Genomic DNA, 22368 nt, shown 5'->3' with positions numbered 1-22368 from the left:
CGTGTATTTCCGGAGTGAATGCCTTTTCTTCTGCTTTTGGGTTTTTTATCCTTTGAACTGATAAATCGGACGGGGCCCACTGCCCTTGTTTGATGGTGGCTGCGAACTACTAGTATTAAATGACTAATGAAAAGTAACACGGATTTACTTTCGGAAGGTTGGGAAGGCGTGTCAAGATTTAAACATTGCATGCGCTTCTGAGAAAGTCCTAGTCAGCATTAAAGTTAGCATTAACTTTGAACTGTTCAGAATTGACTCAGAGTTTCTGTCCTTCAGGTGCTTCGGTGGCGGTAGCGGAGAGCTGAATTTCAAATTATGTAACATCACGTGTATGTCACAGCTGATTGCTTACCGATCAGCGTCACGCTTAGTATTGCTAATGGATTAGATTTCCCGCCAATGAAATGTGGCTGGTTGCACTCTCCTCAGCTTACTCACTTTTCAGCATCTGTCCCGTCCGCGACCTCCGGCTTTCTCAGCCAACTCACCTTTCCTTCTGCCTTTTAACTTGAACAATTTGACGGTGGCGGAACATCCGTATCTTTCACCTGCAATATCTACTATTTCAGTCATATCCTCCGTGCCCTCGTCCCCGATTCTCTCTGCTTCGAATAGCAAGTCTTAGAGCGGTCCATTAATCCTTATATCACGAGGATGTCCGATTCAGACTCTACCCTATCCCCCGAACCTCAGCGCACTATTAAAATAATCTTCATCTCGGATTATGTACGTCTACCTTCTTATTCTCCTTGTATATTCCATTTTTCCTATGATTTATCATTCTTCGGCATTTACCAGCTCTGCGCCTTTTGCTACATCGGGAATAAGTCCCTCAAAGACGCTATTGCCGGATGTCGTGACTTGGATGTACGTTTCGACGTGGAATTCCGGCCATTTACCCTCCTCTGCCAATCATCCGTACCCGAGGTCCCCAAAGCGAAAGGTGAAAAAGTGCCCAATCGCCGGGATTACCTCGTTCGGAAGTTCGGTAAAGAGCAAGCAGAAAGCAAGTGGAAAGTGGTGGAGGAATTAGCACAAAAAGCCGGGTTACCACTGTGAGCATTTTTAGCATGCGGCCAGCGTTTTTCTGATACAATGGATTAATAGCGCGGAAGATGGAATCGTGGCCCGGTCTACTCTCGCCCACAGACTGGCTGTGAAAGCATATAAAGTTGGCGGGCAAGCTATGCAAGGCCACCTCAATGATCTTTTATTCGATGCCATTTTCGCCGCCTGCAAGGATGTCAGCGACGTCGAGTTTCTTGCCGATGCAGCAGAGAAAATTGGCTTGATGAACAAGGCAGAGGTGTGTTTCAATGTCAAACTTAATCAACAGTCGATGACATAAAATTGCTGCACCTTGCAGGCTACTACTTTCTTGCAAGATACTGATTGCAAGAACTGCGTCAATCAAATGATTGAAGCCGCCCGGGCGAGCGGTGTGAATGGCGTGCCTTCCATCATCATTGATGGAAAATGGGCTTTGAATGGCGTTCAATCTACAGAGTGTTACCTCCAGGTGAGCAAGACTCGTTCATTTTAGCCCATCAATAAACTCGTCCGGGTGCAGTATCGCTGATTCTTATGGCATGTAGATCTTGCGCAAAATTGCACAATCTTCGTCAATGACGGAATGTGCATCGATCGTCTCAGTGGAATCATAACAGATTTTACGCATACTTCTTTCACTCCTCTACCCATACCGTGCTTTATGACCTCAATTCATGCGTGCAGGTCGTGGTCATCATTTTGGATTAATTATTTAAGGACCACTCACGCAACCTCGCGTAGGAAATTCAGTTTGAAAGGGCCTTGCATTTCGTACTTTTTCTCTTGCTCTTGTACCATTTTCTGCGTGTTGTATCGCATCGCTGTTTTTATTAGCGAGCGTGTGTTTGTATCTTCCTTCTATGCTATGCTATCTACTCCTTTACTTGTTAGTCTTGTTTTTAAAGTGGCCACCACGAGGGAGAGGTAGGGTATATAACATTTGACCTTCTCTGTTCCATTTGACACGAGGATAACCCCCTTCAAGTCATCACTATCTTTCACCATCTTGCGAAGTTCGACAGTCGGTTCACCGATTGCCGAGCTTTCCATACCCCTGTACTGATCAAACTCGGTACCATGCTACGTCAACACAGTCACCTTATTCGGCCTTATTTCCGGCAGGTTGCCGTTTGTAACCGTACACGGCGGAGTCTTTCAGAAGATAACAGTCAAGACTACCTGTTCGAAGCTTCCGATTGGTTGATTCAAGTGTCAATGTGAACAGTCTGAAACCGAAAGGAAGGATCACCACGCAGGCGCTAGTTGAAGAATGTTACCTCCTTCCGGTTTCATAGTGGAGTGCGGTTAAGTCATTCCCCTAGAACCTATCTCAGAACCCATCTGTGGCCAATAATAAACGATCTGGACCCGTTTCCTATGATCACACGTTGAAGATAAACCTCGCGGTCCCGTTACCCATGTGCTCCACATTCTGCACAGTAGAGTATCAGGTAGGTACATCAGGTTGTTGCCCAAATGCACTAGCTGATAACTTGGGACGTGAATGACCTAGACTGGCCTGCGATGGCCTTAAGGTGCTGCAATTCCACGTATAAGTTCCAAATCCATGGACCAACTATACCAGTTGGGCCAACGGCTTGCAGGTTCGCATTAGTATTCATCTTCTTTGCAAGGCCCAGGATCGTGCTAGTCTATGTGGAAGCAAAGACTTCATGAGCAGATGATGATATGTGTGAAAAGCAACCCACAGATTCAGATTAATGCGGCACCAAACCATCTGATAACGAACTAAATTGCAGAAGTCTCGACTTAGCGATGGAAGATCCGGGGTGCATAAACACAGGCACAAGTTATCTTAACAGAGTATCCGAGAGGTTTTTGAGGAGCTGAAGGGGAGCTGCATCAAAGGCGTGTTCGGCCTAACCCGAGAGGTATTACACAAGAATCTGCACAAAAGCAGCCTCGTGTTGCCTAGCCTTTAGGTGTTCAGCAATTGCCAATACACATGTACTAATACAATTTATACGAAGCGAACAACGATAGCATGGCCTTTGAAATATCTTGAGTATGGTTTGGAAAGCGCACGAGAAACATACCACAATGCATGGACGGTGGAGATTGATCACGATCATTCTATCCAATCGTTTAGGAATATCCTCTAGTTCGTTGCGAACGCCATCGCGTGATATGTTGCTCGCGATATGATTAGAAGCTTTAAGCCTCTCGAGAGCGGCAAGCACCCAGTTCTGACAGTTCCAGTTTTCTCTGCCTCGATATACGGTTACTTGTCGAAGCAACGCGCCTATCTCTTTTTCCGAGAACACATCAATCTCTCCGACCGCCAGACAACCACGATAGCCTTCAGCAAGAATTTCCATACATTCGTCTTCAATGCAAGAGTAGGTAAGGGTGTCGATGTTGCCAATCGCTTGGTAACAAGTCCCCCAGTGATCTACTTGATCTGAATGTTCTTTCCCAGAGCTGCTGGCTTTGATTGAGTCGGCATTTGCGTTGGAGATCGCAAAGAGTGCCCAGTGAAGTGGCATCCTGTTACCATTGGAATCGTGTCCGCGCCAGTATTGTGCAACACACAGAGTTCTTTTCTCAGACAGCCCACTGTCGTCGCCCATGATAGTAGAAGGAAAGTTGTGTGGCTGGTATAAGGCATTACGATAACCGTATCAGGTTCCCGCGCCACCGCTTGGCTGGACCAGTCTAAGGATAACCTGGTTTGGGAACTCTATCCCCCTTGGTTAACGTTTTTCAATCGAACATATCACACCTCTGCTCCTCACCATCACATCGGCAACAGGATTATGACCGTCTTCGTTCCATTGAAGGCAGGTTCGTCTCCCCCTCCAACACCCTCTTTTCTGGTGCCTTCAGAAACCCCAAACTTGCACCTGCGAAAAGCTATCAAGGCTATCCTGAAGGCCAAACGGTTGGTTGTCGTGTGTGGTACGTTTTCCAACCGTCGGAAAATTCAGATACCGTCGCCTTAGTCCAACTAAAAATGTACCAGGTGCTGGTATATCTGTTTCTGCCGGAATTCCAGACTTTCGCTCAGAGTCGGGTCTCTTTCAAACGTTGAAGCGAGACAACCCGAAAGAAGCGTTGTCTTCCGGAAGAGACTTGTTTGATGCGTCAGTGTTCAACGTGAGTTATCGCCTTTCTATGTTCGATTTTCCTAGATTGTGCATGGAAAATCTCTATTGCCTCAACCACCACGCGTGCTTACTGCTCATGGATGGCGACGGGCTCACACACGTTTAATAGAATGAACACACGACATCAATGTTTTGCCAAATGATAGCTCAATTATCCGAGCTCTCGCAAGCAGCCAGCCCCACGCCTTTTCATCAGGTACTGCGATCACTTGATGATAGGGGCAGGCTCCTGCGTGTCTACACCCAGAACATCGACGCTATCGAGCTGAAATCTGGTCTTTCCTTTGGCGTCCCAGAGTTTGATAAGAGACGAGCAAGGCCGAGATCTAAGCCAAAATCGACTGGTCCTCCCATCGCTGATCAACCTACGATATCTACTAGCGCTCCTTCTTCGCAAGATGGCTCATCGACGACACCGGGATCAAGGTACATGTCTCCTGCTGTTGAAGTCCCTCGTTGCATTCCTCTACATGGAACACTGCAAACGCTGCATTGCCAAACATGCATGCACACGTTTCCACTCGAGAATTACGTGCCTTCCCTGACATTAGGAACACCCCCAACTTGCCCCGAGTGCACCCAAATGGAGGAGACGCGTCAACTTATCGGAAAGCGAGCCCGAGGTGTGGGAAAATTGCGACCCAGTGTGGTCCTTTACAACGAGCTGCATAAAGATGGCGAAGGGGTGGGCGAAGTCGCGAGGAGAGATCTTGTTGGAAGTTCTAAAGGCAAGGGGCGGAGTGGTGTGGATACTTTGCTTGTGGTTGGCACAAGTTTAAAAGTTCCAGGCACCAAACGCATGGTTCGCGAATTTTCGAAGGCGGTACGCGCCAGAGGACACACTGCGTCGAGGGATTCTACGGCTGCATCTACAGGTCTCGTAACACCAGCACCCACTCCTGGCAAGAGGCCAGCTACATCGGCAGGCGACTCTCCCTTCAAGTCTATCTATTTAAACTTTGATTTTCCGGGGCCGACGCGAGAATGGGAAGGCGTCTTCGACGTGTGGTTACAAGGAGATGCTCAAAGTTTCGCGGAGCTCTTGGAGGAAGAAATCGTAAAAGAGGCTGCCGAAAAAGAAGCTGCATTAGAGAGGAAGCGGAAACGGGAAGAGGATGCCACTCACTTAGAAGGCTCAGAAGAAGCAGGTCTTCCGAAGAAGAAGACAGCCAAGAGAGAAAACCAGAGCTCTGAAAAGCTAACAAAGCGGAAACTCAAAACCTTGCCGTCTGTTCGTCCTCGAAAGTCCAAGAGCAAACACCAAGAAGACATGGACATCAGTGTACCATCCGCCCCGAAGATAACGCATGGCAACTCGAAACTTACGATTCGAATTCCACCCCTGAAAGGCCGTTACATCCCCGAGGTATGCATCACCACTCCCGTACCGCGGGGACTTAAAGCGGCGCAATTTCCTTGCACTCCCCCTGCAACTCACGTGAAACATCGGTTGTTGTCTCATTCGGACTACCCGCCTTCAGATACCACGGAGATAGGATTTGACGAAAGCGATCTCTCCGAGTTGTCTGGTGATGAGGTAGCAGGCGAACTTCCTAGGACTGCTATACGGACTGCACAATATGGACTTCGGGCCACCAGAGGGTAATAATATCTTGTACTATCTTTATTGTATTTATGCATCGTACGCTACACGCCTCGGATTTTCACAATTAGTTAGCAGCTGTTGCACATGGGACTGCTTCAAGGTGGGATTTTAGCGTGCTATTCTTTCCAAATTGTGCCATGTGTCACATAAACTTTGTTATACAGTAGGCAAAGCTTATTATATCAAGCTGACAAGTGAGACGCTCCTTACTAACGTCCATCATCATGAATAATCGAAATCCATAGTGCTTTCGCGCATCAAAAGGTTTCAATGTCACAAACTTCGTTATACAGTGGGCAAAGCTTATTATATCAAAGGGCGTAGCTATTTTGACGCGGTCCTGCCACGCCTGCCGCGGTCGTGACGCGGCCGTGACGCGGCGTGACGTGCATGTGACGTGGCACAGACGAGCCTTGAAAGCTTGACGCGCCATTCCTATATTCTACATTCGACTTCCAGATCAAGTTGGGTGAGTTCACGACCATTCCTTTGTTATTTTATTTGCCATAGGGCCATGTACAATAGGAATTGGTTACAGTGCCACGTCACAGGCGCGTCACGACCGCGGCAGGGCCGCGTCAATATTTCACCTGGCCCGTGAGACGCTCCTTACTAACTCATCATCATGAATAATCGAAATCCATGATGCTTTCTCGCTCATCAAAAAGTTTCAATGTATTATATATGTGGCAAGGCTGGAAGGCCTCCAAGCATTCCACCACCTACATCTCTTTCACATGTCTTCGCAACAAAAAGCTCTTGTTCTTCCCAAAAAGCAGGGCAGCTTTGAGCTTAGCTCCCGCAGCATCCCCAGTCCTGGGGCCGGGCAACTCCTGGTCAAAATTCAATCCGCAGCTCTGAATCCAGTCGACTACAAGATCAAGGACGCAGGTATATTCGTGACTCATTACCCTGCCGTTCTGGGAACGGATATTGCTGGGATTGTCGAAGAAGTAGGGGAAGGTGTCGAGAATTTTGGCAAAGGCGATAGAGTGTTAGACAATTCTTTTCCGCTGTCTGTATAGGCTTAACCTTAGTTTACAGATTGGCGCACGGCAAGTTTACTAATGACTTTGCTGCATTTCAGCAGTATACCTTGACCGATGCAAGCTTTACAGCAAAGGTAAGTTATGCGAATGTTCGTTGACCACATCGTCGGGACTCAGCTACATTTCATTTCAGATTCCTGCAAGCAAATCCTTCGATAGCGCGGCTACTGTCCCTCTGGGATTAGATACTGCACTAGTGGGTTTGTACGGAGATCAATTGGGAGCTGGGGTAACACCTCCTTGGACGAAAAGCGCCGACGGTCACGAATCAAAGACACCTATTGTCATCCTCGGGGGTTCTTCCTCTGTGGGGTCATACAGTAAGCGAAGTGAGACTTATTTCTTCGACTGCATCCTGACGGCATTGCAGCTATCCAACTCGCTCGTCTGTCAGGATTTTATCCTATCATCACTACTGCCTCTCCGAGCAATGAAGAGCTTGTCAAGGAATCCGGCGCAACTCATTTCTTTGATCGCAACCTTTCTGGAAAACAACTGCTGGCGGCTATCAGTGAAGTTACGGACGGCCCTGTCAAACTTGTTTATGACGCCATCTCATTGCCAGAAACACAGTCTGTAGCATGGGAATTACTTGCAGATAATGGCACCCTCGTCTTAACCCTCCCTGCGTCAGTCAAGGAAAATGAAGGCAAGGGGCGCAGGGTGATCCAGACCTTCGCAAGCCCACATGCTGCTCAAAATGAGGAGCTGTGCAGCAGCTCCTGGGCTATGGTCGAAAAATGGCTTTCGGACGGTACTATAAAGGTTTGTTCTGCGAGTATTGTTCTGGATTTATGACTCACAAATGATGTAGCCGAACAAGTATGAAGTCCTCCCGAACGGACTGGAAGGTATTATTGGAGGACTGGAAAGGATGAAATTGGGACAGGTGTCTGGCATGAAGTTGGTTGCTCACCCTCAGGACACACAGTAAATTAATTGTGCAATACGTCTTAATTACAAGTGTGTACTGGGCACTGTCGCGAAGAGAGTTCTTGTTGGAAGTTCCAAAGTATAAAGGCAAGGGGCAAAGTGACGTGGACACTCGGCTTGTGGTTGGCAAGAGTTTTAAAAGTTCCAGGTACCAAACCAACACCAAACACATGCATGGAACATCATGAAGTAAGAACAAACCGCACAAAGAAGTTAGCGACTTGCTAGGAAGCTGCCAAAACTCCCTGCACACTCCTTGCAACTCACATCGACCAGTCACAATTTCCGTTGATTCATTCGAACTACTCGCCTTCAGACTCGGAGACCTGAGGATATGACGAAATCGATCTCTCCAAGTTGTCTGCTGAGCTCAGACTAGGAAACGAACCTTCATAGATCTGCAATACAGACTGCATAATATCATGATGAACTTTGAATTTAGGCTGCTGGTGCGTACTATCTTTATTTTATTGGTGTACCATATGTCAACCATACGCTACATGCCCTCTCCGACACTCTACTGTTGGCCAGGGACTGACTGGAGTGGGATTCCAGCGGACTACTCGTCCTCGAAGAGACTGTATAGTGCATAGTGCACCGTGCCTGCACTAGCGAGGCTCCTACCATTTCTGGCGTTGTCGCGTCTCATGCACATCATGATACCAGTGCATATTGCGTTATCGTGCAGAGCTTGTTATTAAGCTGATCTAGATGATCCTTACTAACATTCGCCATTTCAACTGCCCGTCTGCGTGAATATATTCTTGCTCATCAACTTTCATATTATATAGGTAGCAAGATTGGAACGCGTTCAACCCTTTTTACCCTCCACATCACTTTCACATGTCTCCACAACAGAAAGCTCTTGTTCTTCCCCGTAAGCAGGGCGGCTTTGAGCTCAGCTCCCGCAGTATCCCTAATCCTGGGGCCGGGGAGCTCCTGGTCAAGATACAATCTGCAGCTCTGAACCCATTTGACTACAAGATCACGAACACAGATTATACTCATTACCCTGCCGTTCTGGGAATGGATATTGCTGGCATTGTCGAGGAACTAGGGGAAGGTGTCCACAATTTCCGCAGAGGCGATAGAGTGTTAGACAATTCTTTTCCTCGGTTCGCTGTCTGCATAGGCTCAACCTTGATTTGCAGATTGGCGCACGGCAAATTCACTAATGACTTTACTGCATTTCAGCAGTATGCTTTGACCGTTGCGAGCTTTACAGCAAAGGTTAGTTGTGAGAAAGGTTCATCGACCACATTGTCAGTTACATCTCATTCCAGATTCCTGCAAGCGAGTCCTTCGATAGCGCAGCTACTGTTCCTCTGGCATTAGATACTGCTGTTGTGGGCTTGTACGGAGATCAATTCGGAGCTAGGATAACACCTCCTTGGGAGGAAGGCGCCGGCGATCACGAATCAAAGAAACCAATTGTTATCCTTGGCGGTTCTTCCTCTGTGGGTGCATATAGTAAGCGAAGTGAGACTTACTTCTTCAACTGCATCCTGACAGTATTGCAGCTATCCAACTCGCTCGTCTGTCGGGATTTTATCCCATCATCACTACAGCCTCTCCGAGCAACGAAGAGCTTGTCAAGGGCTACGGCGCAACTCATTTCTTTGATCGCAACCTTTCTGGAAAACAACTGCTGGCGGCCATCAACGAAGTTACTGACGACCCTATTAAACTTGTTTATGATGCCATCTCGTTGCCAGAAACACAGGCTGTTGCATGGGAATTGCTTGCAAACAATGGCACTCTCGTATTAACCCTCCCTGCGTCAGTCAAGGAAGATGAAGGCAAGGGGCGCAGGGTCGTTCCGACCTTGTCATACCCACATACCCCCGAAAATGAAGAGTTGTGCAGCAGCTCCTGGGCTATGGTCGAAAAATGGCTTTCAGATGGTACTATAAAGGTTTGTTCTGCGACCACTGTTTTGGATTTATGACTCACAAACGATGTAGCCGAACAAGTATGAAGTACTCCCGAACGGACTTGAAGGTGTTATTGGAGGACTGGAAAGGATGAAATTGGGACAGGTGTCTGGAACGAAGTTAGTCGCTCATCCTCAGGAAACACAGTAAATGCAGGGCCATCAACTTGTTCGACATCATGTGTACGAAATCTGCGTCGGTCTTTGTCCGGCAGTATCTACTAATCAAATACCAGCTGAACACATACATCTGATTTATGTAAGGTCGGAACGTTTGATCGATTCACGTCTAGCCCACGAGCGTGCTCCGAACCTGAGCTCCACATGCATTCCCAATCGCTCAAGCGCTCACTATCCGTGTGCGTTCTTCGCTCATGTCGCTCCTCCTTTTGTAATTGTGCTCAGCTGCTTCCAATACGTGTCTTCTGAGCTTCACAGGCACATTCGCATACGTTTTCTTTCAATCCAACACGTTCAATAAATTGCGAACAGTTTCTCTTGCGACCTGCTTATTCAACGGCTGTCAAGCGCTGACGCGGACGCTTGAGAAAGCCGTGCTTGACCTGTACAGATTCGTTTGCACACGGACAGCTATACCCCGCACTGTTAAGAGTATAATGTTGCTGGGATGTTCGAACGCTATTTCCGAGAGAAGGAGAAAAGACAAGGGCCGAGCAGACGTAATGTCCAAAATGAGCGGGGCGCTTGTATTGTTGTATAAGCAGACCTGCACAGAAATCTCTTTGAAAATACGAGCTGCGCAGCGGCAAGTACTCGTTTTTCATAAAGTCTGTCCGAGTCTGACAATCAAATGTGAACGACGCGCATAAGTAATTCATATATTGCTTTAGGTAGCTGTGGATATCGTGTGCGGTGCAAGCTGTAAATCAGACAGGCAAAAGCTATCTTCGTTACTCCGGTCTGCATCGTGCAGATTGAAAGGAATACGTGAGGACAAATTCATCTGAAAGACATAGCCAGGGCAGTGAGGCGTAATTGAGTGTATGGACCGATAGGAAAAACGGCAGTTAGGATAGTGAAGTTGATCAGAAACGAGGCTTGGGAGCTTCAGTTGCACAGCCTGCTAGACTCGGAGGCTGTAATGCGAACACTCGGACGTGCCAGCTCAAACTTCCAGTGCACTTTGGACCTTGAACCTGCTGAGGAACATATAGTTGTAAGTGATGATTTTAGACTTTGTCAAATGAAAGCTGAAACGGAGCTCCGCCTAGTAGATGTCCTCACCCATCGTTGGAAGGCACGAGGCCTCGAGGATAATGCCTCGCCAGAAATTTGAGGGACACATCGGACCTGTCCACGATGCCATACATCTACGAGGCGGACAACGGATGATGACTTGTTCATGGGACGGCTCGCTGCGGGTATGGAACCTGAAAAGCGGGAAACAGATAGGAGAGTACATGCGGGTGAAGTCAGTTGAACCTTCGCAAGACCCCCTCTCACGCTCAATACCCGCCCACCAGTCGATGTCGAACCCATGTTAATCAGCAGGAGCTCGTTCTTGGCCAGTTTCGAGACCTCTGTTTATTTCTTCTCCTCTGTACGAACACCCAGCAAACGGTGGAGAAGGAACGAGCATATTTCAAGGTCTAGATTCTCTTTAAAACGTAATCACATATCCAAAATGAGGATGCTCACCGATACAGACCTTCGGGAGCTTCCCAATCGCACCCAGCACTCGACCAACGAGACGATCCGCTCTGCACAGCGTAGAATCAATCTTGGTCCAAATACCAGTCAACCTCCCGGAACTGCAAACTGCAAGTGATTGTTCCCGCCGTGCAGAGTCGATCCTGCTGAAAGGGCTTGCACAGTTCCGGCCCTGAGCGTCTTTCGTTTGTTATAATCCTCAGATAAATTTTGACTTATTGCCTTAGCCCACAGGAAGTCTGTGAGGATAGAACACCACCTTTGACTTGAACACCAGGCTTGTTGACGTCGAAGGAACGGTCAACGATGAGACGGGTATCGGAAACAAAGTCGCAGACTGGGATAGGTATACGCTTTACAATGTATTCGTCAACAGCGTCGATGTTGTATTTCGGTTGCGTTCTTATGAGCGACGACTCGACCGGTAACGATCAGAATATCGTGACTGGGACAGTCCATGAGGGAAATATGGCAAATGACTTTCATCCTGTGACCGCATCGTGTGCAGGGAGGATTATCTTCCTTGTCTGGGCAGTACTGCCTGGACGGGGACACACCTATGATAGATAAGCATGAGTACTAGTAAGCTCCCGAGCTATGTCCGACATATGGTTTACGACCGCAAATGTGAAAGACAATGAATTGATTTTTTTTAAATAAAACACAATTCCATGATGGGCTGCCTTGTTAACATCGGGTGCAACTTGAATGACACGGTACAATTGTAAAACAATAGGTGTCCCAATTACAAATGTGTCCTGGACGATGCCGCGAAGAGAGCTCTTGTTGTAAGTTCCAAGGTATGAAGGCAAGCGTGAAGCGGCGTGGATGTTGGCAGTGGGCACGAGTTTCATGTAAAGCTTCCAGGCACCAAATTACATAAATTGACATTCAAAGAAATCGCAAAAAGTTAGCGACTTGCTAGGAAGCCATCAAAACTCCTCGCGACTCATATATATCAGTAAGATCTTGGTATTTTTGTTGTCTCATTCAAACCACCCGCCTTCAGACACCACATAGACCTGAGGATATGACAAAATTTGGACGAAATCGATCTCTCCGAGTTGTTTGCTGGCGGTGAGCTCCGAGACTGGGCAGACGAACTTCATAGATTTGCAATATGGACTGTACAATATATGATGATGAACTTTGAAATTGGGCCGCTTGTGCGTACTATCTTTATTTTATTCAACCGTGTGCTACATGCCTCTTCGACTCCCGGGTCACTGTTGCCCAGTGACTGACTGGAGTGGGATTCCAGCGTACTACTCGTCCTCGAAGAGACCGTAGTATGGTGCATCTATGTCAGCGAGACTCCTACCGTTTCTGGCGTCACATCTCATGCACATTACCTGTGCATATGGCGTTATCGTACAGGGCGCAGTCTCTGGAGCTTGTTATTAAGCGTCATCGTTACCAACATTCACCATTTCAAATGCCCGTCTGCATGAATAATCGTTTTCTTGCTCATCAAGTTTCAATTTATTATATAGATAGCAAGGTTGGAAGGCCTACAAGCATTCTACTCTCCACATCTATTTCCCATGTCTCTGCAACAGAAAGCCCTGTTCTTCCCCAAAAGCAGGGCAACTTTGAGCTTAGCTCCCGCAGCATCCCCAATCCTGGGGTCGGGCAGCTCCTGATCAAGATTCAATCTGCAGCTCTGAACCCAGTTGACTACAAGATCCAGGACACAGAGGTGGTTGCGATCCAATACCCTGCCGTCCTGGGAACGGATATTGCCGGGACTGTCGAGGAACTAGGGGAAGGTGTCGAGAACTTCCGCAAAGGCGATAGAGTGTCAGACAATTCTTTGCCCGTGTCTGCATAGGCTCAACCGTGGTTTATAGAGTGGCGCATGGCAAGTTCACCAATGACTTTACTGCATTTCAGCAGTATACTTTGACCGCTACGAGCTTTACAGCAAATGTAAGTTATGAGAACGTCTGTTGATCACATCGTCAACTACATTTCATTCCAGATTCCCGCAAGCGAGTCCTTCGATAGCGCAGCCACTATTCCTGTGGGTTTAGATACTGCGCTGGTGGGCTTGTATGGAAAACATTATGGTGCCGGTGTAACCCCTCCTTGGACGGAAAATGACAGTGGTCATGAATCAAAGAAACCAATTGTCATCCTCGGTGGTTCTTCCTCTGGGTTCATACGGTAAGCGAATTGAGACTCAATTCTTCTTTAATTGCATCCTGACAGTATTGCAGCTATCCAACTCGCTCGTCTGTCCGGATTCTATCCTATCATCACTACAGCCTCTGCAAGCAATGAAGAGCTTGTCAAGGGCTACGGCGCAACACATTTCTTTGATCGCAGCCTTTCTGGAAAACAATTACTGGCGGCCATCAGCGAAGTTACTGACGACCCTATCAAACTTGTTTATGACGCCATCTCGTTGCCAGAAACACAGTCCGTTGGATGGGAATTGCTTGCAGATAATGGCACGCTCATATTAACGCTTTATGCGAAAGTCAAAGAAGATGAAGGCAAGGGACGCAAGATTGTTCAGGCATTCGGAAACCCACATGCCCCCGAAAATGAGGAGCTGTGCCGCAACTCTTGGGCTAGGCTTGAGAAGTGGTTTTCAGACGGTACCATACAGGTTTGTTCTGCGATCATCGTTTTGGATTTTTGTCTCACATTTATGTAGCCGAGCAAATATGAAGTCCTCCCAAATGGGCTTGAAGGTATTATTGGAGGGCTGGAAAGGTTAAGATTGGGACAGGTGTCTGGAACGAAGTTGGTTGCTCACCCTCAGGAAACACAGTAAATGCAAGGTTGTCAACTTGTTCCGATTTGCCGGGACTTATTTGAAAGTACGAGCAGTGTTCATTCCGCATATTCAGGTCACCATAAATTCGCGTCACACTCTATACATTACCCAATGACTATCTTATTCTCCAGATCTGCGTCAGCAGTATGTCTGTCCATCTGAAGCGAAAGATGCTATTCGAAGAGCAGTTTGGATTGAACTACCCCCTTCTACGATTTATTGTAAGAAGAAGCAGAACGCGCTCTGGCGGCTCCTGCAAGAGATCTTAGTTCGGTCGGGCGATATCATTGTCTTCGACTGGATCAGACAATCTTCCGAGTTCAATATTAATAACTGTCTTCCAGCCCGTATTACCTCTCATACCGTTCCTCCGCGCACCCTTTTATCTTTGTCTGAAGATCATATCCGCACCCAGGTCTCTTCGCTGCGACAAACCGTGCCTGCAGATCTGGCGTTGAAATTTTTGACCAGGTTGAACAGCTGAGAACTCCCCGCTTCGGAAACTTGCAGACTTACATTTCATTTCTTGTCACAGAAGTCAGATGGAGGTGCGATCTAGCCCAGGAGAGTGCCATCGCATATGAAATCAAGGCAGATGGACCTCACGACCTGCTGATCCCGTCAAATTCCATTCAATAAATGTTCTTGTTTGTCCATCCATGTGATCTGTATCTCCTCGAGGTGCCTGACTCTGCAGATGATAAAATTGGACCGAGCCCGGGTTCCAGCTGATTGACGACTCTATAGAAGAGGAACCTCGTTCACCAGCTTTGCAATTGATGGATCACTTTGGACAGCTTTTCGGTCCATTTTTGCTAGCGCAACAGCACGTCAGAGAATACTAGAAGATCGCATCGAACCATGACATCATTGCACAAGTCAAAGACATAATTTCCGTTGTCATATGGACGTCCAGGTCAATACCGTAGAAGTACCGTAGAAATACTATAGGTCCGTGTCATCTCCATTGCACTATTAACCTGCTGCACGAAACGAGCTGGTTGACTCGAATTCTCACTCGTCAACATTTCTTACATTTGATGGTTTGCCTTGGACACCCTTTTGGTGCATTTTTTATTAAGGCGGCAGGGCGACGGACTCAGAGAATTTAAGAGAATCGTATCGAATAATGATATCATTGCACAGATTAAAGATATGGCTTCTATTAGCTACATGATGGACACCACGACACCAGAGATACTGTAGCCTACTGTAGCTTCCAGCCTCCAGGGGAACGTAGGCTTCTTCACTTCACACATTTATCTGCTGACATAATCTTATGAAGAAAACGTCACCGTTCGATGCTACCGCTCTTGTACTTCACAGATCCTTTGTACACCTTTGCACGCTTACCTTGTTTCTATAGGCATCTGGCTTGGACGCTTTGTGATGAACCGAATCTCTGAGGCTGACACTGGCTCTCGTCAAGGGGTAGCGGTGCCTCCTTATATTTCAACATGAACGACGGATAACTGGCGAAAGTCTCCTCAAGAAATTTTTATTCTCCAACACTACCTTTTGTATTTGTACCATTTTGTTGGACAGCAACTATGTCAGAGCCCTTTGCATTGCCACGAAAGTTCAGAACGACAACGACCGACAGCCGTGACCCGTTGGACTTCTGGCATATAAAGAGACAGTTGAGGAGTACAAGGTGGGCATACGTTGATTTGGGTCCTTTCTCTCTCTGATACTACACTTCTTTGAAGGTATATACTCATAACTGAATTACACTACAAGGCTGCTGGGAATGCACACAGTCGCACCCAAACTGGGACGCAGTGGCAGACACCCACGGATCGCACAGATAGTTGGACGTCCATCGCACATCTCGCAGCCTGATCCTGTTGTTCACACTATTTGTTGATTACTTCCATCTCCATCTCGTTTTGAAGCACTTGATACTGATATATGATATCATCCATGATATCCCGTTAACTTACAGTTTGGTTTTTCGTATAGTTTATCATAGTGCGCATTATTTTGCCCATCCAGTAACACATGTACACCTACACCACCGAGTCTCCTACCATTTCAGGTGTCGTACCTCATGCACATTGCATATGGCGTTATTGTGCAGGGGCAGAGCAGCTGGTGCTACAAGAAGTAGATGAGGCTTCTTATTAACACCGCCGCCATCATAAACTTTAATCCATTTCTTTCACCACCCGCTCTAGTATACCCTCCACATCTCTTTGGCATGTCTCCGCAACAGAAAGCTCTTATTCTTCCCGAAAAGCGGGGTGACTTTGAAGTTGGCTCTCGCGAGATCCCCAGTCCCGGGGCTGGGCAGCTTCTGGTTAAGGTTCAATCTGCAGCTCTGAACCCGATTGACTACAAGATCAAGGACACAGGGGCGGTCGTGACCCATTACCCTGCTATTCTTGGCATGGATATTGCTGGTGTCGTAGAGGAACTAGGGGAAGGTGTTCAGAATTTCCGCAAGGGCGATAGAGTGTTAGACAGTTCTTCACTAGGTTTGCACCTGTCTGTATAGGCTCAACGCTCAACGCTAGTTTACAGATTGGCGCATGGCAAGCGTAATAACGACTTCACTGCCTTTCAGCAGTACACCTTGACCGTTGCGAGCTTTACCGCAAAGGTTAGTTATGAGAAGGCTTATTGACCATATCGCCAACTACATCCCATCCCAGATTCCTTCAAACGAATCCTTCGATAGCGCAGCTACTGTTCCTCTAGGATTGGATACTGCGCTAGTAGGCTTGTATGGGAAACATTATGGAGCCGGGATAGCCCCTCCTTGGACGAAAAGCGCTGCCGGTCACGAATCGAAGAAACCGATTGTCATCCTTGGCGGTTCTTCCTCTGTGGGTTCATACGGTAAGCGTAGTAAGATTCGCCTATTCGGCCGCATCATGACAGTATTGCAGCTATTCAACTCGCTCGTCTATCGCAATTTTATCCTATCATCGCTACCGCCTCTCCGAGAAATGAAGAGCTTGTCAGGGACTACGGCGCAACCCATTTTTTTGATCGCAACCTTTCCGGAAAACAATTGCTGGCGGCCATCAGACAAGTCACTGGAGGTCCTATCAGAGTTGTTTATGACGCCATCTCGTTGCCAGAAACACAGTCTGTTGGATGGGAATTACTTGCAAACAATGGCACCCTCGTATTAACCCTTCCTGCATCAGTCGAGGAACATGAAGGCAAGGGGCGTAAAACCATCCAGACTTTCGGAAATCCACACACTCCCCAAAATGAGGAGCTGTGCCGCAACTGCTGGGCTAGGGTCGAAAAGTGGCTTTCAGACGGTACTATACAGGTTTGTTCTGCGACCACTTTTGGATTTATGTCTCATACGTGATGTAGCCGAACTATTATGAAGTCCTCCCAAATGGGCTTGAAGGTATTATTGGAGGGTTGGAAAGAATGAGATTGGGACAGGTGTCTGGAACGAAGTTGGTTGCTCACCCTCAGGAAACACAGTAAATGCACAAGTTGCTGCCAGCTTGTTCGCCAAGGACTCTTTCTTGCATCAGGGGGCACACGATCAAATTGTACACTAGGCGTCGCAATTACAAGTTTATATATGTACAGTGCTAGGTAGGAAATCGGATGTAAAAGAATGCTTGTGATACTACATACATGCCCCAAATATTTCTGGCCCCTACGTCCTGAAGTCACATTCTCACGATCATGCCACTGACGCGGCCTAAGTGAACGCGTCTTTAATAACACTGAGTCTATCTCTTACCAGTATGTCTTCATCCGCATCCTCATCAAAACCCGCAGACAAACAACCAGAGAAGACTAAGGAGGATGACAATCAACCTCACCTGGGGGTCCTTGAAGAAGACGACGAGTTCGAAGAGTTCCAAGTAGCAGGTGATCAATTCAGTTGTCACCTATGTCATCAATGTTTACTGATGATGTTGCCTGGTAGACTGGGATGATTCTAGCACAGATTTGGCGCACTTGAAGGGCGCTGCACCCGGGGTCGCAAAATCAGCGGGGGATAAACTTTGGGAGGATAATTGGGACGATGACGACATCGAGGACGAGTTCAGCGTGCAGCTACGGTATGCAATTCTCCTCTCGTCTTGATGGTACATTTTCCCAACTCACCCATTGGCTAGGAATGAACTCGCTAAGGCAGGGAAAGCGACTGGTGACCCGATGCAGCAATAATGACATCGTATCAGTGGGTTTTGCCAAGTGATTCGTCCAGTTACTGTCGAATATACAATACTTCAGAAATTTCATCATCTGCACTATTAAATTTTCAGTGTGTACTAGGTCTCTCACCGGAACTCTGGCTGCGATTAGTCATATATTCGTTGAACAATCATATCCACATTAATCAAACGAGACAAGGAGAGCAAGGGCCATGCAAGGTAAGCCACCTTCAGAAGAATGGTTTTCCTCACGAAATAGGTACATGTCATCAGTGTAGATCTCCGAAGACTGCATCTTAAGTGATTAAGCAGGTATTTGTACAACTGAGTAAGAAAATATCGTGGTACACAAACATAAACGTGAATTATAATCAGGATCGTCTGCTTGCAGCGCAACTAAACTTTGGTCTCTGAGTCCGTGTCCTTGATCGCTGAACTTATCTCTTGGCCTTCCGCATATGACACGGTTTCAATTTCGGGAAGACCCATAAGTGAGACATCGAAACCGTTAGCTTCGAGGTATTCCCGGAACTACGTTGCGAGGTATGTAAACATTGCGGGCAACGGGAGAGACAATTGCGCACCTTCGCATCCTCTTTCTTCATACCATCGTGGTCCAAGGGTGTCACAAAAAAGTAAACGACGATTGCGCTTAGGATGGCAAGACCGCTGCCGACCCAGAAGGGGCCAGTGTTCCCTTTAGGTGAACTTGAGCCACCAAAATCCGTGACTATGATAGGGAACACTGGACGGACAAACAAAACACTCAGTTCACCCGTCGTACGGCAACTGTATAGCACCTACCCCAAGTTCCAATAAATGCGCCGATTTTTCCAACAGCAGCTGCAAAACCGTAATACTGGCCACGCACAGCAGTAGGTCCGGACTTTGCACCCAATACACCAAGGCAGTTTCCGGGACCTAGGCAAAAAAAGAGTTCAGAAGACGAAGAGTGATTGCGCAACCCCACGCACCAAACTCGCCAAAGCTCAGGAAGATGCCGTACACCACCTGATGAACCACTTAGCATCTGGCAATTGTCTGGCAATTTTCTATGTGAGAAAGATACCTACAGCAAAAGCGCCAATGTGTTGTGACAGTTGAGTATAAAGGCCACTCATGATAAATCCAATGACCGCTTGCGCGAGAAGGCCAGTGATCTAACATGAGATTCAGAAAAGGCACACCGCATCTGCTTAATAATATTCACTATAGTGACCTTCGGACCCAAAAGATCAACGAAGAAGGCGCCCACAACGGTGCCTGCAGAATGTGAGTGAGCTCTGGAAGTTCGTCATCGTCCAATAGACTAACCTGGGATGTAGAACAGACTGCGAAATCATGTAAATAGGAGCATGAATCATGAACGGGTGAAGGCTTACTTGATCACAACAGACCAACCAAAGACAACGGTGAGGGATGAATTGCCGCCGGTAACGCTGCCAAAACAGTTAAGTTCTACTCATATCAAGAAAACAAAAGCAGATGCATACGCATTGGTGACTGTGGATGAATAAAGTCCGAACTACAAAAAAAAATCAGTGATAATTTATTCCGTAAGCGTCTGACAGCATACTGGGTATCTGGAGGTATGTGAGTAACTAGTCAAGAATGCATGGAAGTGGTTGCAGACATACGTGATGAAGTCATAGATGAACCATACTAGCGAGATGCCAAACAGGCCACGCCAGTATCTTTTAATGATTAGTCTGTATGGGATACGGACGTGTTTCATTGAATCGCGCTTGTAGCGATTAGGTTCCTCCATGCGCAGCCGCCAAAAGAAGACAGCAACAGCAGGAACTACACCAAGCCCAAGCGAGAGGCGCCAGACGGCACGAAGGTGGTTGTCCCCGAATCTGGAAAGCAACTGTTAGATATAGATTACAAGATGTGGAAGTGAATGGCGGCACAGACATCCAGTAAAGTACTAATGGTACGAATGCTCCAATAACGAAACCGACATCGATCATAGTGTCTGAGCAGCGTGTTTTAGAATACTGGTGATAAAGGTATTTCACCACATCGGCTCACTCGTTGCGAGCACCAGCCATCGGTGTTGCGAGTTCTTAGCAATGCCCTCTTCCTCCGACTGTTCAGATGCAGCCACGGAGCCGCAAGGGTATTCAGCGCCGACGCCAATTCCAAGAAGGAAGCTGTGTTAGAAATAATGAGTGGCAGAGATGATCTCGCACCGGCACATGTACTTACCGGCATGCAATAAGCATAGCAAGCATGCCATCGAGGCTGTGATTAGCACCAGACGAAGCAGCTGAGAGACCAGAAAATATTGCAACGATCCCAGTTGCGGACATCTGTTTCAAAAGCATGACTTGCGGGTTGCTCGATTGAGGTTGACATCTACTTACCATACCAAATTTGCGCCCAGCTTTGTCGGAGAGATAGCCAAAGGTGAGCATACCCACCACGGTGCCTGATACGATTTAATTGCAGATCAATGAAGGAGACTCAGTTACGCACCTGCGAAGGCGACACTAGAGAGTGTGGTGCTGTAGTTTGTAGTGATGCCGCCGGAACCAGTGCCGTATATGCGTTCCAGAACTGTAATTCACATTAAACCTTTCGTAAATTTGATGGCAAAAATCGCTTACGAGTGTTGACTGCAAGACAGTTGAATTTGAGGTCAAAGAGGGCTCACTAAGTTGAATAATTACCCACCAGCACCAATGACATTGTTGGCATAACCTGCGAACGATTATGAAATTCACGTTAAAGGAGACAGATGTTGTAACTGCTTGCCATCAGAAAACAGAGCCGTTCCACAGCTGTGAGAAAGGATCCAAGCATCGTGATCAATTTGAAGATGAGAAACAAACACAAGATAACGTACGCAAAGATGAGAGAAATACTACTCAGGGCGACTTTCTTCTCAGCCATGGCGTTGAGGGAGGCAGTGATAGAGGACGTCGACAAAGAGCAGGCAAGGAATCTTTTGTATCAACTCCACCTCTTAAAATAGAATCGCGGCTGAGTCTTATAGGTGATCCGGGCCCTGGAGACGCATACAGTCACCAACTTAGAGCATTTTCTCTGCCATTTTCGCTCAATGTTGATTGGTGGCATATCGGCAAACGTGTGCTCGTTGACGCATTCTACTTCGTGCAAGTCACAGCCTAGGTAAGTTTGTGCTCTGCCGTCCGAGGTGTCCGTTACAGGCATTGAATGCAATACATATCAGGATGCTTACTGGGGTTAGAACGTGATTGTGTATCACGATGTTCCTGTGTGCGTGTGTGGCAAACTCCAATCAGCTTGCAGGCCATGTGAGCAGCATTTCCTTTCCTGTCTGATATAATACTTGGCCAAAGCTTGGGACGGGATGTCCCGTGACACGGCGGCTGTGCGACGACCCCCCGCTCGCTGTATGTCGACGAGCGGAGGTTGATGAACGTTGATGGACGGAGAGGAAACTGGCGGGAATGTTAGCGTCGATATTGCATGTAGTATGTACAGTGTGTCAGTGTCACTCCGAAGAAATGGCAACTCTCCCTCAGCCGCAATGATGTGATTAGGGTTTTGATAGGAAACATAGGAACGTAAATCAAGACTTGTAGTTGTAACCAATCATTACTATTGGTTTCCACTAGTTCGTATACTCCCTACATCTCGTGCATCGTTCATCAGTAAATTCACACATTTCTTGGAGGACCTTTTTCAAAAATTAAAACTTATTTTTAACTTATTGACACATTCACCTTTATTCACTTGGCTGTTTGTTTTCACAAGTCAAAAAAGTAAGCATATGACACACAAGTGCCGAAAAGTAGCATAAGATCAAAAAAGTTAGTTCAAATATTCAAAGCAAAAATAAGTACAACAAGTAAAATAAGTAGTTCAACTTGGTATGTAATCCGCAGTGGGTAGCCCATGACCCATGTATTCCTGTACTAGATATGGGTGTAGGTAACTAGCCAGATGCTCAGAAGCGAAGCCTGAGCATCAGCATCCAGCTGAGCGCCATTGAGTCTGACCACCACCTTAGCATCCACTGCAGTCATCCGTCTCTGAAGATAGGGACCTGGTAGCAGAGCAAGAGGATGGCTAGGAAAGCGG

The 22368-nt window shown here is 47.1% G+C and overlaps 9 protein-coding genes across 9 annotated transcripts; 7 read left to right on the top strand and 2 right to left on the bottom strand.

Moving 5' to 3' along the window:
* Nucleotides 1-654: 654 nt before the first annotated feature.
* Nucleotides 655-1664, top strand: F5891DRAFT_1183514 (thioredoxin-like protein; the record flags this gene model as incomplete). Its single annotated transcript, XM_041366292.1, has 4 exons — nt 655-1055; nt 1108-1306; nt 1367-1519; nt 1596-1664. The coding sequence occupies 4 exons, from the start codon at nt 655-657 to the stop codon at nt 1662-1664; spliced, it is 822 nt and encodes a 273-aa protein (XP_041231138.1).
* A 1011-nt stretch (nt 1665-2675) lies between these two features.
* Nucleotides 2676-3732, bottom strand: F5891DRAFT_694665 (uncharacterized protein). The gene is made up of 4 exons (XM_041372830.1): nt 3566-3732; nt 3108-3499; nt 2760-3060; nt 2676-2697 (listed from the first exon to the last, which is right to left on the bottom strand). The coding sequence occupies exons 1-3, from the start codon at nt 3639-3641 to the stop codon at nt 3022-3024; spliced, it is 507 nt and encodes a 168-aa protein (XP_041231137.1). The 5' UTR covers nt 3642-3732; the 3' UTR covers nt 2676-2697; nt 2760-3021.
* Nucleotides 3733-3748: 16 nt separating this feature from the next.
* Nucleotides 3749-5940, top strand: F5891DRAFT_1009817 (DHS-like NAD/FAD-binding domain-containing protein). The gene is made up of 3 exons (XM_041360616.1): nt 3749-3969; nt 4034-4167; nt 4288-5940. The coding sequence occupies exons 1-3, from the start codon at nt 3828-3830 to the stop codon at nt 5782-5784; spliced, it is 1773 nt and encodes a 590-aa protein (XP_041231136.1). The 5' UTR covers nt 3749-3827; the 3' UTR covers nt 5785-5940.
* A 266-nt stretch (nt 5941-6206) lies between these two features.
* On the top strand, nt 6207-7861 carry F5891DRAFT_1009811 (chaperonin 10-like protein). Its single transcript, XM_041360615.1, has 5 exons — nt 6207-6778; nt 6829-6907; nt 6967-7153; nt 7204-7598; nt 7648-7861. Exons 1-5 carry the CDS (start codon nt 6522-6524, stop codon nt 7765-7767), a joined length of 1038 nt encoding a protein of 345 aa, XP_041231135.1. The 5' UTR covers nt 6207-6521; the 3' UTR covers nt 7768-7861.
* A 748-nt stretch (nt 7862-8609) lies between these two features.
* F5891DRAFT_976467 (chaperonin 10-like protein) lies at nt 8610-9850 on the top strand (the record flags this gene model as incomplete). Its single annotated transcript, XM_041376603.1, has 5 exons — nt 8610-8881; nt 8918-8996; nt 9050-9236; nt 9287-9681; nt 9731-9850. 5 exons carry the CDS (start codon nt 8610-8612, stop codon nt 9848-9850), a joined length of 1053 nt encoding a protein of 350 aa, XP_041231134.1.
* A 2955-nt stretch (nt 9851-12805) lies between these two features.
* On the top strand, nt 12806-14794 carry F5891DRAFT_1183509 (uncharacterized protein; the record flags this gene model as incomplete). The annotated part of the gene is made up of 7 exons (XM_041366291.1): nt 12806-13170; nt 13221-13299; nt 13352-13536; nt 13582-13984; nt 14033-14069; nt 14287-14570; nt 14627-14794. The coding sequence occupies 7 exons, from the start codon at nt 12806-12808 to the stop codon at nt 14792-14794; spliced, it is 1521 nt and encodes a 506-aa protein (XP_041231133.1).
* A 1561-nt stretch (nt 14795-16355) lies between these two features.
* On the top strand, nt 16356-17608 carry F5891DRAFT_1183508 (chaperonin 10-like protein; the record flags this gene model as incomplete). Its single annotated transcript, XM_041366290.1, has 5 exons — nt 16356-16632; nt 16672-16757; nt 16810-16996; nt 17047-17441; nt 17489-17608. 5 exons carry the CDS (start codon nt 16356-16358, stop codon nt 17606-17608), a joined length of 1065 nt encoding a protein of 354 aa, XP_041231132.1.
* Nucleotides 17609-17840: 232 nt separating this feature from the next.
* Nucleotides 17841-18484, top strand: F5891DRAFT_1009794 (DSS1/SEM1 family-domain-containing protein). The gene is made up of 3 exons (XM_041360614.1): nt 17841-18004; nt 18063-18198; nt 18256-18484. The coding sequence occupies exons 1-3, from the start codon at nt 17878-17880 to the stop codon at nt 18305-18307; spliced, it is 315 nt and encodes a 104-aa protein (XP_041231131.1). The 5' UTR covers nt 17841-17877; the 3' UTR covers nt 18308-18484.
* Nucleotides 18485-18497: 13 nt separating this feature from the next.
* F5891DRAFT_1275329 (major facilitator superfamily domain-containing protein) lies at nt 18498-21567 on the bottom strand. Its single transcript, XM_041370199.1, has 21 exons — nt 21503-21567; nt 21146-21445; nt 21055-21080; nt 20974-21000; nt 20907-20915; nt 20776-20856; nt 20664-20728; nt 20506-20609; nt 20329-20450; nt 20212-20272; nt 19932-20153; nt 19871-19877; nt 19788-19819; nt 19677-19733; nt 19609-19625; nt 19505-19557; nt 19368-19454; nt 19269-19305; nt 19099-19215; nt 18879-19039; nt 18498-18825 (listed from the first exon to the last, which is right to left on the bottom strand). The coding sequence occupies exons 2-21, from the start codon at nt 21190-21192 to the stop codon at nt 18691-18693; spliced, it is 1467 nt and encodes a 488-aa protein (XP_041231130.1). The 5' UTR covers nt 21193-21445; nt 21503-21567; the 3' UTR covers nt 18498-18690.
* Between the last annotated feature and the right edge of the window lie 801 nt (nt 21568-22368).

This window comes from Suillus fuscotomentosus, assembly GCF_016647785.1.
Source record: "Suillus fuscotomentosus strain FC203 chromosome Unknown F5891scaffold_7, whole genome shotgun sequence".
NCBI lineage: Eukaryota > Fungi > Basidiomycota > Agaricomycetes > Boletales > Suillaceae > Suillus > Suillus fuscotomentosus.
This window is presented reverse-complemented; position numbering and strand designations above follow the sequence as displayed.